This window comes from Neospora caninum, chromosome XI, assembly GCF_000208865.1.
Source record: "Neospora caninum Liverpool complete genome, chromosome XI".
NCBI classification, from domain to species: Eukaryota; Apicomplexa; class Conoidasida; order Eucoccidiorida; family Sarcocystidae; genus Neospora; species Neospora caninum.
Genome location: NC_018397.1, coordinates 4,379,953 through 4,392,966, shown reverse-complemented (window position 1 = coordinate 4,392,966; position 13,014 = coordinate 4,379,953). Strand labels below are relative to the sequence as shown.

Sequence of the window (13,014 nt, the reverse complement as noted above, 5' to 3'; positions counted from 1 at the left end):
GCTCCTGCAACAGCATCTTACTGATACCACCGAGAAGGAGGCATATATGGATCGATATCCGACCATAATTTGTCGCCACGGTCAGAAAAACGACCCTGGATGCCAGCTTTGTCGAACCAGCAAGAGACAATTCTGTGTTCCCTGCTGGTACGGGACATCGCAGCCCAAAACATCTGCCTCTTGAAGGAGCCCCTGCACGGTGAGCAAAAACTATCTGAAAGGTGCTGTTAAGACGGCAGAGAGATCGTTTGTTCGGGGAACCTTGACGAAACTTTTTCGCCTCTTTGTCTGAAAGGGAGGATTTGCTGTAGCACACATATCATACACTGTGCCTGCGCGTTCCGTCTTTCTGCAACAATCAGAATTGTATCCTATATACCCTCACAGGCAGTGTACTACTCAACTGAGGACTGTTGGTCTGCGCGTCGATCAATCCCGTTAGGGGGGAATGTAAATGCCCCTGTCTTTTGCTCCGTTGAGTTCCCCGGTGAAGCAGCCGTAAAGAGACCACGCAAAAAAAAATGCCACCGAAGACCCCTCTGCATGGACACATAGATAGAGTTTGGGAGACTACACCGAAACCAGGTAAGATTAGAATATATACTTCTGGATGTCCGAAAAACAAGCATAGATGTTGATCTAATACATCTTAATGCCGGCTTTGTACGGAGGATATGGTAACTTCTTTGTACCAGTCTATATTGGGGGTTCCGAAGTCGTTTTCCCAAGAATTAACGCGATCTCCTATTCCCTAACACCATTCTTCCTAGTCAGCTGTGAAACAAAGCGCTTAACCGGTTGTTTCGACTGCTCTAACCTTTTGATGGGTCGAATCAGAAACGAAACGTGAACGTCTGTCCGTATGCAGTACCGTAACCCCCGCGAGTAATTTCTCCCAGACACTTCCTCAGTGTAGATTAGGAATTTTCTTTACGTGGATTCGGTCAAAACAAACACACACTTGTTGAGGGTCCTCTTTTCTCTCCCTCAGCATCCCGCCCCCCTGCATAGGATGAAGGGAAAGGGCAGGAGAACCAGTGATGGGAGGGGTTGAGGCTCAGCATCTCAATTGATTTCAGTCGCGCACATCATTTTGCCGCCGGGAACGGAAATGTAAGAGATAAGAACAGGGCAAAGGTAGAAGTGTTCTATCGGCAATGTGTCGGGAGAACGGCTCACGCGTTTTCCGTATGCCACAGCATCATTTTTGCTAACATGTTCCTCTTGGGATCTGGAAATTAACCGGCGAATCAGGGAGAGGGATAGTCGTGCAGAGATGGTTTACACTAAAACTGAATGGAGGAAAAAAGCTTATACACGTAGAGCCAGGACGCCTCATGGAGGTGGTATTTACTGGCAGCATACGCCTCACACGCACCGTTACCATCAACTTCCGCCCCAATGCCACGAGATGGTGGTATCCTCTCCAATTGCATTGGAGACCCATCTCGAGTGCGTGAGGTTACAGATTTCTCTCCGCCTCTTCCCCTGGCGTTTTCTACTGGAAATCATTGCCTCACTGTAATCTCTGAAAATAAAAAAAAACTCAAAATAGCTTGGACTGGACGTCTGTTGTCTGCTTTTGCCCCGTTTCTGGTGGTCCATGTATGACCGTGTCTAGCTGCGGTTACGGCGAATTTGCAGCCATCCGCGACCAGCTGTCTTGAAACGAACGGGGCCCATAGATATTGGTGAGCTCAGCTGTGCGCGAGGGGTGTGTCGAAAACGCAGTTGTTTTTTGTCGGGTGTTCTGTGCGTGGTTTTCTGCTGACACCGTTCCACTGGAAAACCACGGGACGGGAAACTGCGAAAACGGGAAGGCTGCCGCTCAATCCTGTCTTGTGTGGCCGCCGTGGCACCGCGGGGCGCGTCGCCGCTCGATTGGTGAGTAGGAAAAGTATTGCTGCGATACACGCATACTGTTTTCTCTAATCTCTTTTAGGTTGACAGCTACTCCATCAGCTGTTCCTTCCAGATTCCTCGGTGTGAGATTCGCGCGTTCATTCTGAAGCGGCGGTTCTCGTGCGGAACTTCGGCAGGTGGACGTCCCGTACGTGATAGCCATGGGTGTTTGCCAGTGAACCATGGACAGAAGAATTGGGGCTTCTGCGTCTCTTTTTCGACTCTCTTTTACAGGTGAATGAGAGGCCCATTCGAAAGAAGTACGTCGCCAGTTCTGTTCTTTACATGTTTATTTTTTCCTGGCCCAACCCGGTAGCTTCAATCGATTCGAACTCCCCCGCGTGATATAAATAATTTCACAATAAAAAATGGGACGATCCAGGTGGCTTCTTCCCTCCATGTTTCTTTTAGGTCTCCTGTGTGCATCCACAAAGTTTTTCTTTCCTGTGTGTGGACTTCATCTCCGCGCTCCCCCTTCGCCGCTATGGGAGACTCGGCTGCCTCGGGATCAACCTGCCGCCCTGCCTCCATTTCCACAGCGTGATTCTTTCCTGGCTTCTGGCGCGAATCCTCCACAAGCTTTTGGCGCCAATGGCAACTCGGAGAGTGCCACAATTTGGGACGGAGCTCAACAGATGCACGATGAAGACCCTGCGCGGGGCGATTTCCCCCTACCGCTCACGGCGCTGCCTGTACAGCCTGGGAACTCAGCAGCTGGGGACGCTTTGAACGACTCTCAAGAACAAGAGCTTGAAGGGGGAAGTGCTCCAGCTGGATCGGAAAAGACAGAAAAGATGTGGCAATCGAGTTCGTTGGTCGACGTGTCGCCGCGAGTCGGCGAGGGTGAAGAACAGGCACCGACAGTGGAGGAAAAAGCCGAAGCAGAGAAATTAGGTGATCAAGCTGAACCTTCGACGGTCGACGCTAGCACTCCTGACGTTCTGGCTACATACCCCTCAGTGCCGAATGAATCTTCTGGCTCTGACACCTCTGGTGGTTCGGATGTAGCGGACATATCCGAAGCTTCTAACAATGGCCCAGACACCATAGTGAATGGTGCTAAAGAGCCGATTCCGGGTGAAACAGGAGCCGAGACACTAAGGGATGATTTACAGGGGAGCGAGAGTATGCCTGAGACAGCCCCAGTCGTGGACACGGTCGATGACACGCCGCAGACCGAGGACCGCGTGGACCCCGGTTCCGCCTCCAGTGGGGTAGACGGCTCAGGGGACAATACCACGACCGAAGACTCCGGAAAGGGTACCGGTGAGCCGAAAGAGATGGAAGAAATGACGTCTCCTGTTGCACGAGGAGGCGAGGCCGCTGCCCCGGAGGGTGAGGCGGTCACTGAAACTGAGGAATCGGTGCCGGGACATCCTGAGGGCGAGGAGAATACCGGCAACATGTCAACTCAAGACCTGACATCACATTCAGTGGAAGAGGCAGGTCGGATCTCAGTGGTCCCATTTGCGTTTGGTAACAGTCCACGGCTTCGCCGATGGACTACCCAGTTCCTTGTACGGGGGAAAGAAATGTTCCCTTTGATGCAGAAGGCAGACATTGCGAAACAGGCGGAGAAACGAGCCGAGAGTCTTCGTTCCTCAATGGAGATACTACATAACACCACTGCTTTCTTCAACGCCTTCCGCGCTCAACAGCGTGGCAAGAATACACACGAAAAGACCAAGCGATTGTCTGCCGCAAGCGTACCGGCCAGCCAGCAAGAAGAACCAAACGTAATCCCCGAGGAGGGTTTCGACGCTTCATCTCTACCAGAGACCGGGGCGCAAGATGCAGCCGAAGCGGTGGACACAGCTGTGTCAGCAGAAGGTTCAAACAACTGAGAAGCAGCCAGCCTTGAGGATCCGGGGCATGCAGCCCTGGATTTGTTGCACACGGAGCGGTTGGTGGCCGAACGACTTGCCGAGGACCTTCTAGAATTCTGACTTCGATGCATTCGCAAGTAACCCCGGCAACCGAAGGGGCAGAGGGGCAGCCTATCGGTGCTTAAGAAGCCGTGTGTACGAACGGCATGCAAGTTACAATGAAGATGCCAATAGTAGTTCCTTGATAAAGCAAGATGGGTGGGAGGCCACTACGCGAGTACGGATTCGGTCGAATGAGATCGTGGAGGTTGGTGGTCACGCTGGCGGTGGCAGGTGAAATAGAGGCATATGTTTTTTCCTGTTTTTTGTCTTTGCAGGCACGTTGATTGAACCCTGACACACGATAGCCACGTCATTCTTGCTGTGCTCTGCCCTAGTACGGCAATGCGAGAGTGGTCTTTACAATGTGTCCTGCTACTGAAAAAAAGAATCGACTGCTAACATTTCTTTCACCTCTGTCTTCTGAGACTTATCGAAGCGGAGGTTAAGGGATTGACAAGGAAGCGCTTTCTTGTGGGTACCGGCGTTAGGTTGCGAGCAGTTAGTTGTGTGCTGCTCTATCTCGATGACGGGCTGGGAAGGGCTTGCTGCCTCCCTTTTCTCCTTTACTCTAGGATCACCTATCCTAAATTGCTCGTAAACACATCCATTATCACCGGGAGCCAGGAAGAGCCCGGGTGAACCCATGAGGGAACCCTCCAATCCCAGGTTTCGTTGCCGAGGATAGCGGGGCAGCGTCGTGTGTAGCGGGGCCTGCAACCGTTGGCGTCGGCTGTGCTGACCAGCTGGACTCTCAGTTTTGGACGGGTACACAACACACAGAGAAGAAAGTAGTAGGCTCCCCAGTCAAGCTAACGGTTTTTTGCACTTGAAGGAAAGGCTGAAATGATACAGGATCCGTCGATACCCTCTTCGGTTTAAGTGGGCGATTAATGTAACTGTGGGTGTATACAGACGGATGCCGGCATACAGAGAAAAAAACAAGCCTCGGAACAACGACTGATTCACGTTTCCGTCGCTCGTATCTGCAGAGATCGTTGGAGAACTCACAGACGTTCTTGTCTGGGCAAGCAGTTAACCTTCCTTTGAGCACATAGAAGCAGTTGTGTTCCACGTGGGGCTTAAGAAGAATTAGGGATAACTTACAGCCAGTTATGCAGCAACGTGGTTTGCTTGTCTGGACCTACAAACTCTAACGCAATGACTGCCTTCCGCAACATGATCTACATATGATTGAAAGAAGAGTGGTGGAGGGAAATAGTTTTCACGAAGAGCCTCTAGGCTCTCCAGCAGGGGACCCATTCCCTATAGTAACAGGAAGGTCGACGCAGTCACTAAAACTTCCGGTACTAGTCACAAAAAATGCTGCCTGTGTCTGGCTGGGGTAATGTAACAGCCGAAATTGTTGCATCAAGGGAAATTCAGTCTGAATCATTTTCAGAAAAGAGAATATGTCTCCTCCAACTCAAGCAAGCCCTCCAGCACACTGACGCGAGATTACAAAAAACTAACTGCTGCCTGTAGTGGTGAATGTGCGGCATCTGCGTTTCTGCATTGGCGTTTTTTGGAAAAGTCAATCAACTTCCGTTTTTCTGAATTACACGTATGTAACTTCTGGAATTGTTCGGCTTCCTTCGCGCATTCCTGCTAGGTACGCGCCCTGCCAAAGTAGAGTAGTTTAAAAGGAACAATTCAGCCCGTCGAGGAATTCCGTATTGTTCGCGGTGTTGAATAGGTTTTTGGAGGGGCTTTTTTGCGAAGTTCGGTATGCATGTTTGACTGAAGCAAGAATTGTTGTCATAAGCTTTCTGCCGCCGGACGAGGATTCACTACGTTTGTTGTCGCCTTTCTTTCATTGCTTGTAAAATTAGTTCGACCGGGGCACTATCCATATTCTTTACAGCTTCACAGCTCCCTTGTCAGACGCATTTGATTTCCTCCGTCGAAGCAAAAGAAGATCCGTTTCTCGCCGTTGGTGCTTTTGAACATCGATTTAAATACGTACCCCCCAGGCTGATAGACGCTAAGACAGATATATTTTTCTTTCTGCACACTCTCCGTCCTCGCGTATACGATGGATATTATTCCTCAGCCGTCCTTTTCTCCTCCGTCAGAGGGGAATGAAGACATCCTTGGGCCACCCACTGCACACGCTCCACTGCCTGGCGAAGGAACTCATTTGCGTCAAAATCTTGTTGCAGGGGTTCCCGTTTCGTCGTGGAATTTCTTTCACCTCCTTCTGGCTGGCGATAGCCATGCCACACGTCGAAGCGTCAAGGCAGTTGCTCTGGAAAATCTCGAGCTTTTCACTCCTCGATTCGATGTGCCTCTTTCGATGCAACGAGAACTGGCTCTCAGTCGACTGAGAAAACTATGTCGAGCTGGACTTTTTTCCGTGGTACGTGCTCGGGTGTGGACACAGGCGTTAAGGACGGGAATACATGACTTCAACACCACAAAAGCGGTATCTCCGATGATCCACAAAACCACATCGCCTTAGATTTAATGTTCTCAGCAATGCCACGACGTGAAGGGGGTTCCAACCACAAGCATTCTAATGGACGATGTCTGCAGAAGATCGTTCACTTCAGGATAGCGTGGGGAACCTGGAAGGAATATTGCGTGCCGCTTTCACACACGTACATAAACGGCGCTCTAAATGTTGTGTAGACACATATGACTTTAGAGTCTGGTAACGGGTCGTCTTTCACTTGTTACGTCGGCAAACTCGCACTCAACTCGCTCAGCCAGTAGGGGTTTATCTACGAGCTTTCCTACTTTTGTACGCATATGATTGTCTACATGCAATCCAACGGATGTGGGTATATTTACATCTACTTGCACACCCTTATGCAACCTACCCATACCTTCTCTACCGGAGATTCGACATCTCGTGCCTGCACTATGCGTATGCCTTGGTCTCTGTAGTTTGACTTTGATAGAGCCCCCCGGCGTCTCTTGACCATGCATGAATGCTGTGGGATGCTGGATGCATCCTTGGCAACGAAATTCACCGTGCAATTCAACCTCTTCGGCGGCACTCTTTTGAGGCTCGGCTCGAAAGAAAATCCTGTCCAGCGCGAAATCCTCAACAAAATCGACAGCCTGCAGGAGGTGAAGCTGATGGTATTGTGTGCCAGTACAGCTTTTGATGCGTTTAGAATGCAGTTTCATGTATCGACACGCATATGCCCATGTTCATCTTCATTTACAAATAGGGACTGATGTCTACGACTGTGTGTGCTTACAGTTCCTGGTACAGACTCATCGATTTCTCGCTGAAAATATGTAGCTTCGCGTACATCAAAAATTTACTGTCTTGACGCAATTTTGTATGTATGCATGCATGGACGAACACCCAGTTCACCGAAAGCGACAAGTGGGCTAGGATATTTTTGATAATGGTTATTTGTTTTCAGATCGGATGTTTCGCTCTAACGGAATTAGGTTATGGCAACAACGCCGTGTGCCTCGAGACAACGGCTACTTACGAACCGACACGCGAGGAGTTTGTCATCAACTCGCCAACAACTCTGTCGCAGAAATACTGGTAAGCCGCAGAAACGAAGGAAACTTAGGCAATGCCGTCGCCCATCGAAAATGGCATCGCTTGTATTCTGTCTTTAAGAATCGACGAGGTCACTTTCGAGTCTTAAACGAGGCTGCTTCGAGAAGTTGTCGTAGATAGTACAGGAGTTATAACCCGAAAATGTAGGAAATCTTAATATGGGGGGGCTCTGCCGCAAACTCGCGAAAGAAATCCGAATTTCTGGAATTAACACATCATGCAGCGACTGCCAAGCAAAAGGACGTCGGCATACCCACGAACACGGGTTAGCGTTTTCCGCATCATCTATATATATACGCACTGGCAGGGGTAGGTATATTCATGCAATGTACGTTTTTTCGGCAACAGGTGCGGGTAAGATTGCGCCCGGTTGCAAATCGTTTCCTTTTGTGCGAACAGGATCACAAATGGCGCTTTGCATGCTTCTTGGGCAATCGTCTTTGCTCAAATGATAATTCGAGGAGCCAGTCACGGTGTCCACGCCTTCCTCGTTCGAATCCGACAGCCGTCGAACATATCAGGTTAGCTTCGACACACCAAAAGGTTAAAGACGCTTGAAAGGGTAGAAGCACGTTACCTGACCTCCAGTGGATATGCATGTCATTTTGAGCGCAGGAACTCCACATATACACTTGTTGATCCATAACTGCGAATGGAACTGCTGACGATAGAGGGGCGGATGCGTGTTTAAGTTTATAATCAAGTGTAAACACGTATATGTGTAAATGAAGGTTGAAAACACGAGTGCATGGTTGGGGATGTGCTTGCACACATTTTTTATTCCATATAAACAGAGATCATATATATATATATATATATGTATTCGTGTCGAGATCTCTGTATGCATTGATGCATATATGCATGTGCGTGCGTAAAACATTCACTCGCACGTCACTTTTCCTGCTGTTATGTTTTCGGACAAGGCAACGCTTCTCGATACTTCCTGGTTCTTGTTTATTGGCAAGGCCTTCGGAAGTTGGTGAATCACTTCTCTTCTTCGGTTTCTCTTCGTTGGCTTCCTCAGGAAGCTCCGACAAACTCCGAGTCTGTCATGGGGTGACGATCGAAGATATGGGCCACCGGATCGGATGCAACGGAGTAGACAATGCAAAAATCACGTAAGTGAAAGGAGCCGAGACCAGAAACCTGGCCCCGTCCATGCCTTACCATTCCATATGTCTGCGCCTGTGTGTAAGTACAGAACCTAGGGCATCCATAGGTTAAAGCTTCCGTGTGATCACGTGCCGTTTAACACACACTCGTAAAAGCTTCCACGTTCACCTGTATCCATGTACGTGTGACTCGGTGTCTTTGCTGCTGGAGCTCTCTCCTTTCCCTTCTGATGTGGCCTCTGCTTTCCTGCTGGTTTAGCTTTCATAACGTCAGAATCCCACGCTCCCACTTGCTTGATGGCATTACGAAGGTGGAGCCGGACGGGCGTATCTTTTCCATCGTGGACGGGCCCCAGTCTCTCTCTGTGGACCTGGAACAGTTCATCAAAAGCCGGGAGGGTAAAACACCGGAACCTTGGGGGAACACTGAAGAAAAGAGTTCTGTCCCGACTGCGGATCGCGAGAACGGAGTGAAAAACCGTATGCAGTCTCAGAGGCCGCAATTGACGTCAACTGAGTGGTCCAGGGGGACGAGTGCGGAGAATAGGGACGGAAAGTCATGGAAAGAGGGCGCATCCTCAGTCTCTCAAAAACAAGACGCAGTTCGAGATGCGTCTTCCATTGAGAAAACCGGGGTACAGCCGGGCTCTGCGTCCATAGCACGCAATCGCTTTCTCCTACAGACTGAGCAATTGCTCTCAGGACGTCTGTGCATCGCCTGCATGATGATAGGAGGGATGAAAGTTGTCCTGAACAATACACTCCGATACTCTTCAACGCGGCTATCTACGGGACCGTCGGGTCTCTCCGACACGCCTATTTTGTCTTTTGCTGTGCAAAAGCAGACGCTGATGCCGCTGCTCGCTCAGGCCTTGGTCCTCATGGCATGGACCAATGAAGTCAAAGCTCTCTACGAGCGTTTTACTCGCATTCTCTCTCGAACGATGTCCGTGCGTCAAACGTTTCTGCGAGAGAGAATTGCTCTTTCTGCGGCTGTGAGGAAACAGCGGCAGTTCGAGACTCGAGAGCAGGGTGGGAGCAGTGGCGAAAGAAGTCGAGAGGAAACTGCGATTCCTTTGACAGAGGAAGCCCGAGGTGGGAACAACGGCGATCCAACGCTGTTCAGTGTACATACACAGAGAAACCAAAGAACGGGAACGCTGGAGGAGCCGCTCCTTGTTGGATCTATGCCTGTGCGAGCCCTCCTAGAAGTGCACGCCAGAGCCCATTGCGAAGTTCTTCTTCATTGCTGTGCATTAAAACCCACCGTGGCCTGGTGTGCTGAAAGACTCGCGACAGAGGGAAGAGAACGATGTGGGGGAGGCGGATTCTTGAGTGCCAATCTCTTTGGAGAATTCATTGGCTCTGCCCATGCTGGGCTCACTGCAGAAGGCGACAACCGCGTGTAGGCAGCATGTGCAACACACAGACAGAAAAGAGAGACAAGGAAAATAAAGCGACAGACACTAGACACAGAACCACCCGCATATATACGTTTAGACTTCTTCTGTTTCTTCACGTATATATATATATATATATATATATATATATGTATAGGTATATATGAGCACCCATGTTATATGTATAGGTATATATGAGCACCCATGTTATATGTATAGGTATATATGAGCACCCATGTTCCTTCGTATTTCTACATGCAATCGATCCAAACTGTTTCAAGAAAAAGCCACCGCCAGTTGTAAAAGGGCCTCAGTTGTCTGAAGATGCACACCTGTATCGATGTAGACGGACATTCTATGTGAGCAGGCATCGATAAACATACATGTATATTTGTACGTGTATATGTACACAGACACTCATCACAAACCTGTTTCTCTCTTCTCGCCAAACGTGCTCTTAGAGGGCAGCGGTAACGCCCGGATGCATGGATATTCGGGTAAGACCCTGTACCGGGACTGCTTTTTCTTTCTTGCTTTCGGAACAGGTTGTACGCCAAAGTCAGCAAGGAGGTTTTCACGCGATCCCTTCAACACAACTCCCCCGCTTGGCTGAGAGCGCTGGCAGAGTCTTCAGCCGCTTCCTTCCGCGACGGATTTGCTGCTTGCAGTAATACTTCTTTTGCAGGGGGAAATGGCTTCCCTTCGCTTTCGCAATCTCCTTCCTTTCCTCCTCTCTTTTCTGTCCATCTCGACCCCCATTTTCCCGTCCCTCCTCCGCCGGCAGAGCCCTCATTTCCTCCTCCATTCGAATGTGGACCCGGCGGAGCATTTACTCCTGAAACCAGTAGTTACCCGCCGCCTCTCTACGGGCCAAAAGGAGACCTTCTGAGGCTCATACACATTCTGCTTCGTCTGAGAATGAGTCGGAAGATCCAAAGGCTTGGCGAGTTGCTTCAAAAAAAAGAAATCGAAAAGCGCGTGTTGAGTCGAAGTCTGCAGAGGTTTTTACACACCCGCGAACGAGAAACCGGAACGCCTTTGCTGCAAAATCACGACAAGCGTTCCTGTGGACCTGCGACTCGGGTGGACCAAAAACATGGAAAGAAAATGGACAGTGCTGCCCGGATGCAGAAGAAACAAATGGTCTATGACTTGTGGATGGCCGACGTGGATACGCACGACTTCATTTACTCCTCCAGTCCCGCCTCCATTGCAAAGTGCTTCGCTGATCTGGCAGGCTTCGAGGTGAGAAAACCGAGGACCACAACCAAGAGAGAGCGAAGGCAAGAACCAGAAGACGAAAGACAGAACACCGGACACTCTGCGTCGCCTGGAAAACCCAAAATCTGTAGACAAAACACGAAATCCAGTCGATCCTGGGAGAGGTTGTCACGTCTCCCGTGAACGCCGTTGCCTAGACAGACTTTGTAACATGAGCGTGGAACCGTTCGTCTAAATTCATTGGACTTTACTCGGTGAGACGACTCAAAAAATGGGTTTCGACTTCTCCTGGGTCTGTGTGGGTCGTCATTCACCAAGCAGTCCTTCCAAGATCTAAAAGCGGGAGGAAGCAACACTATTACGCGCTGCGTGGTCATCCCGTATCCCCCAATTTTCCCCCCTTTACTGTGGCTGGCCATAGGCGTACTTAAGACTGCTGGGGCACATGAAGCAGCACAAGCACGAGCTATGCGCCCAAGCAATGGAAGCTCCTCTCCTTCTCTTCGGTCTTTCCTGTCTTGAGGGAGACCTGGGGTTCATGGTGAGTTCGTAGGCAACATCGGCGAATCAGCATGTATCGGCCCGTCTTCCGTGCAGATACCCCCAAGTGACTGACGGGCTTGCCTTTCTAAGTGTAAAGAATTACCTTTGTACCTTTACAATTGTGTATATTTTCGAAGATCAATCAGTATATATATGGATATGCATCTTTCTCGTTGAAATTAAAGGCTGCGCGCTGTCGCGTTGGCCTCTTCTGTCCACAGAGCGGACGTTGTGCTCTGAGTTTTTACGTTCACTAGTTCAGTGTTCGCCATGTTTTACGGGTGCGAAGGTCAATCGCTGTATGGAAATTTATTAGCGCTTAGATGTGTACATACGCATGCATTGGATTGCCTTTCTCATTTCTGTTTCACATATTTTGCCGCAGATGGCCGAGAAGCTGATCAAACCTGAAGAAGTTCACGTGCTTCATCAGGCAAAGAATGATTCCGTGGACCAAGTAGCGGCGATATCCATGGAATTAATCAAATGCTTTGGCATTCCCGAAAAGGTAATCGGATCTGGCTTGGCTCCTAAACGCTTGCTCTGGACCTTCGGCAGCTTTCAACCCTGCCATACAAAGCTCCGTCGATGTGTACGGATAGATATACACAATTTCATCTCTACGTGGAACTCGCATAGATAGACAATACTGCGTGAGCACGTACGCGTGTACGGAGGCATACTAGGAAGGAGATTTTGAATCTACTTACCTCAATGCACTTCTCTACAGATACACATACAAACATTCGTGCAGAGCTGCTTACGTGAGACGTATGTTATCGGACACAGGTGGTATTCATGTGCCCAAAAGTCACACTAGAAGTAAGATGGCTTTTACCATTTCCAAACGGCTCATATTGTGTCAGCGTCTCGAGAGGTCGAGGGAATTCGTCCCTGCATTTTTGAGGCGAAACAGGGGAACCAAATTAAGGAGAATGGGGACTATATACAGAATAGAAAGACGTAGTAACACGAAGTGCAGATAGCTGCTTGGACATCCCGCCAGAAGGATGACAGCGGAGCGACGCCAAAAGCTCCGGCAACGCTGTGCGTGCCAGACAACTTTAGCTTCTGTTTTGTTTCTGCTTCCTTCATGCAGCTCTTGTTCGCTCCTATTTCAGGAGATTGGCAAGCTTTCAACGACCCCCGCCGACCCACGAATGGGGAACTGCTACGCTACCACACCGGCGGCTGAAATAATTAGGGATTCACATCTACCGTGTCTGGGATTACTCTCTTTGATGAATTCGATTTTTTTCCAGGCAGCATAACACCCATTTGGTAGATTTCGAGCCATTCTAGATGCTGACTTTTCCCTGATACACGTTGGAACAGCTGTACCCACCGGGCACAGGTTCGCGCTTACGCATGACCATGAATTT

The 13,014-nt window shown here is 49.6% G+C and overlaps 2 protein-coding genes across 2 annotated transcripts; both read left to right on the top strand.

Moving 5' to 3' along the window:
- Positions 1-2,270: 2,270 nt before the first annotated feature.
- On the top strand, positions 2,271-3,746 carry NCLIV_058180 (uncharacterized protein; the record flags this gene model as incomplete). The annotated part of the gene is made up of 1 exon (XM_003885374.1): positions 2,271-3,746. The coding sequence occupies one exon, from the start codon at positions 2,271-2,273 to the stop codon at positions 3,744-3,746; it is 1,476 nt and encodes a 491-aa protein (XP_003885423.1).
- Positions 3,747-5,862: 2,116 nt separating this feature from the next.
- NCLIV_058170 (hypothetical protein) lies at positions 5,863-12,827 on the top strand (the record flags this gene model as incomplete). The annotated part of the gene is made up of 10 exons (XM_003885373.1): positions 5,863-6,186; positions 6,717-6,902; positions 7,208-7,338; positions 7,756-7,877; positions 8,381-8,474; positions 8,728-9,563; positions 11,106-11,113; positions 11,511-11,630; positions 12,018-12,140; positions 12,732-12,827. 10 exons carry the CDS (start codon positions 5,863-5,865, stop codon positions 12,825-12,827), a joined length of 2,040 nt encoding a protein of 679 aa, XP_003885422.1.
- Positions 12,828-13,014: the final 187 nt, after the last annotated feature.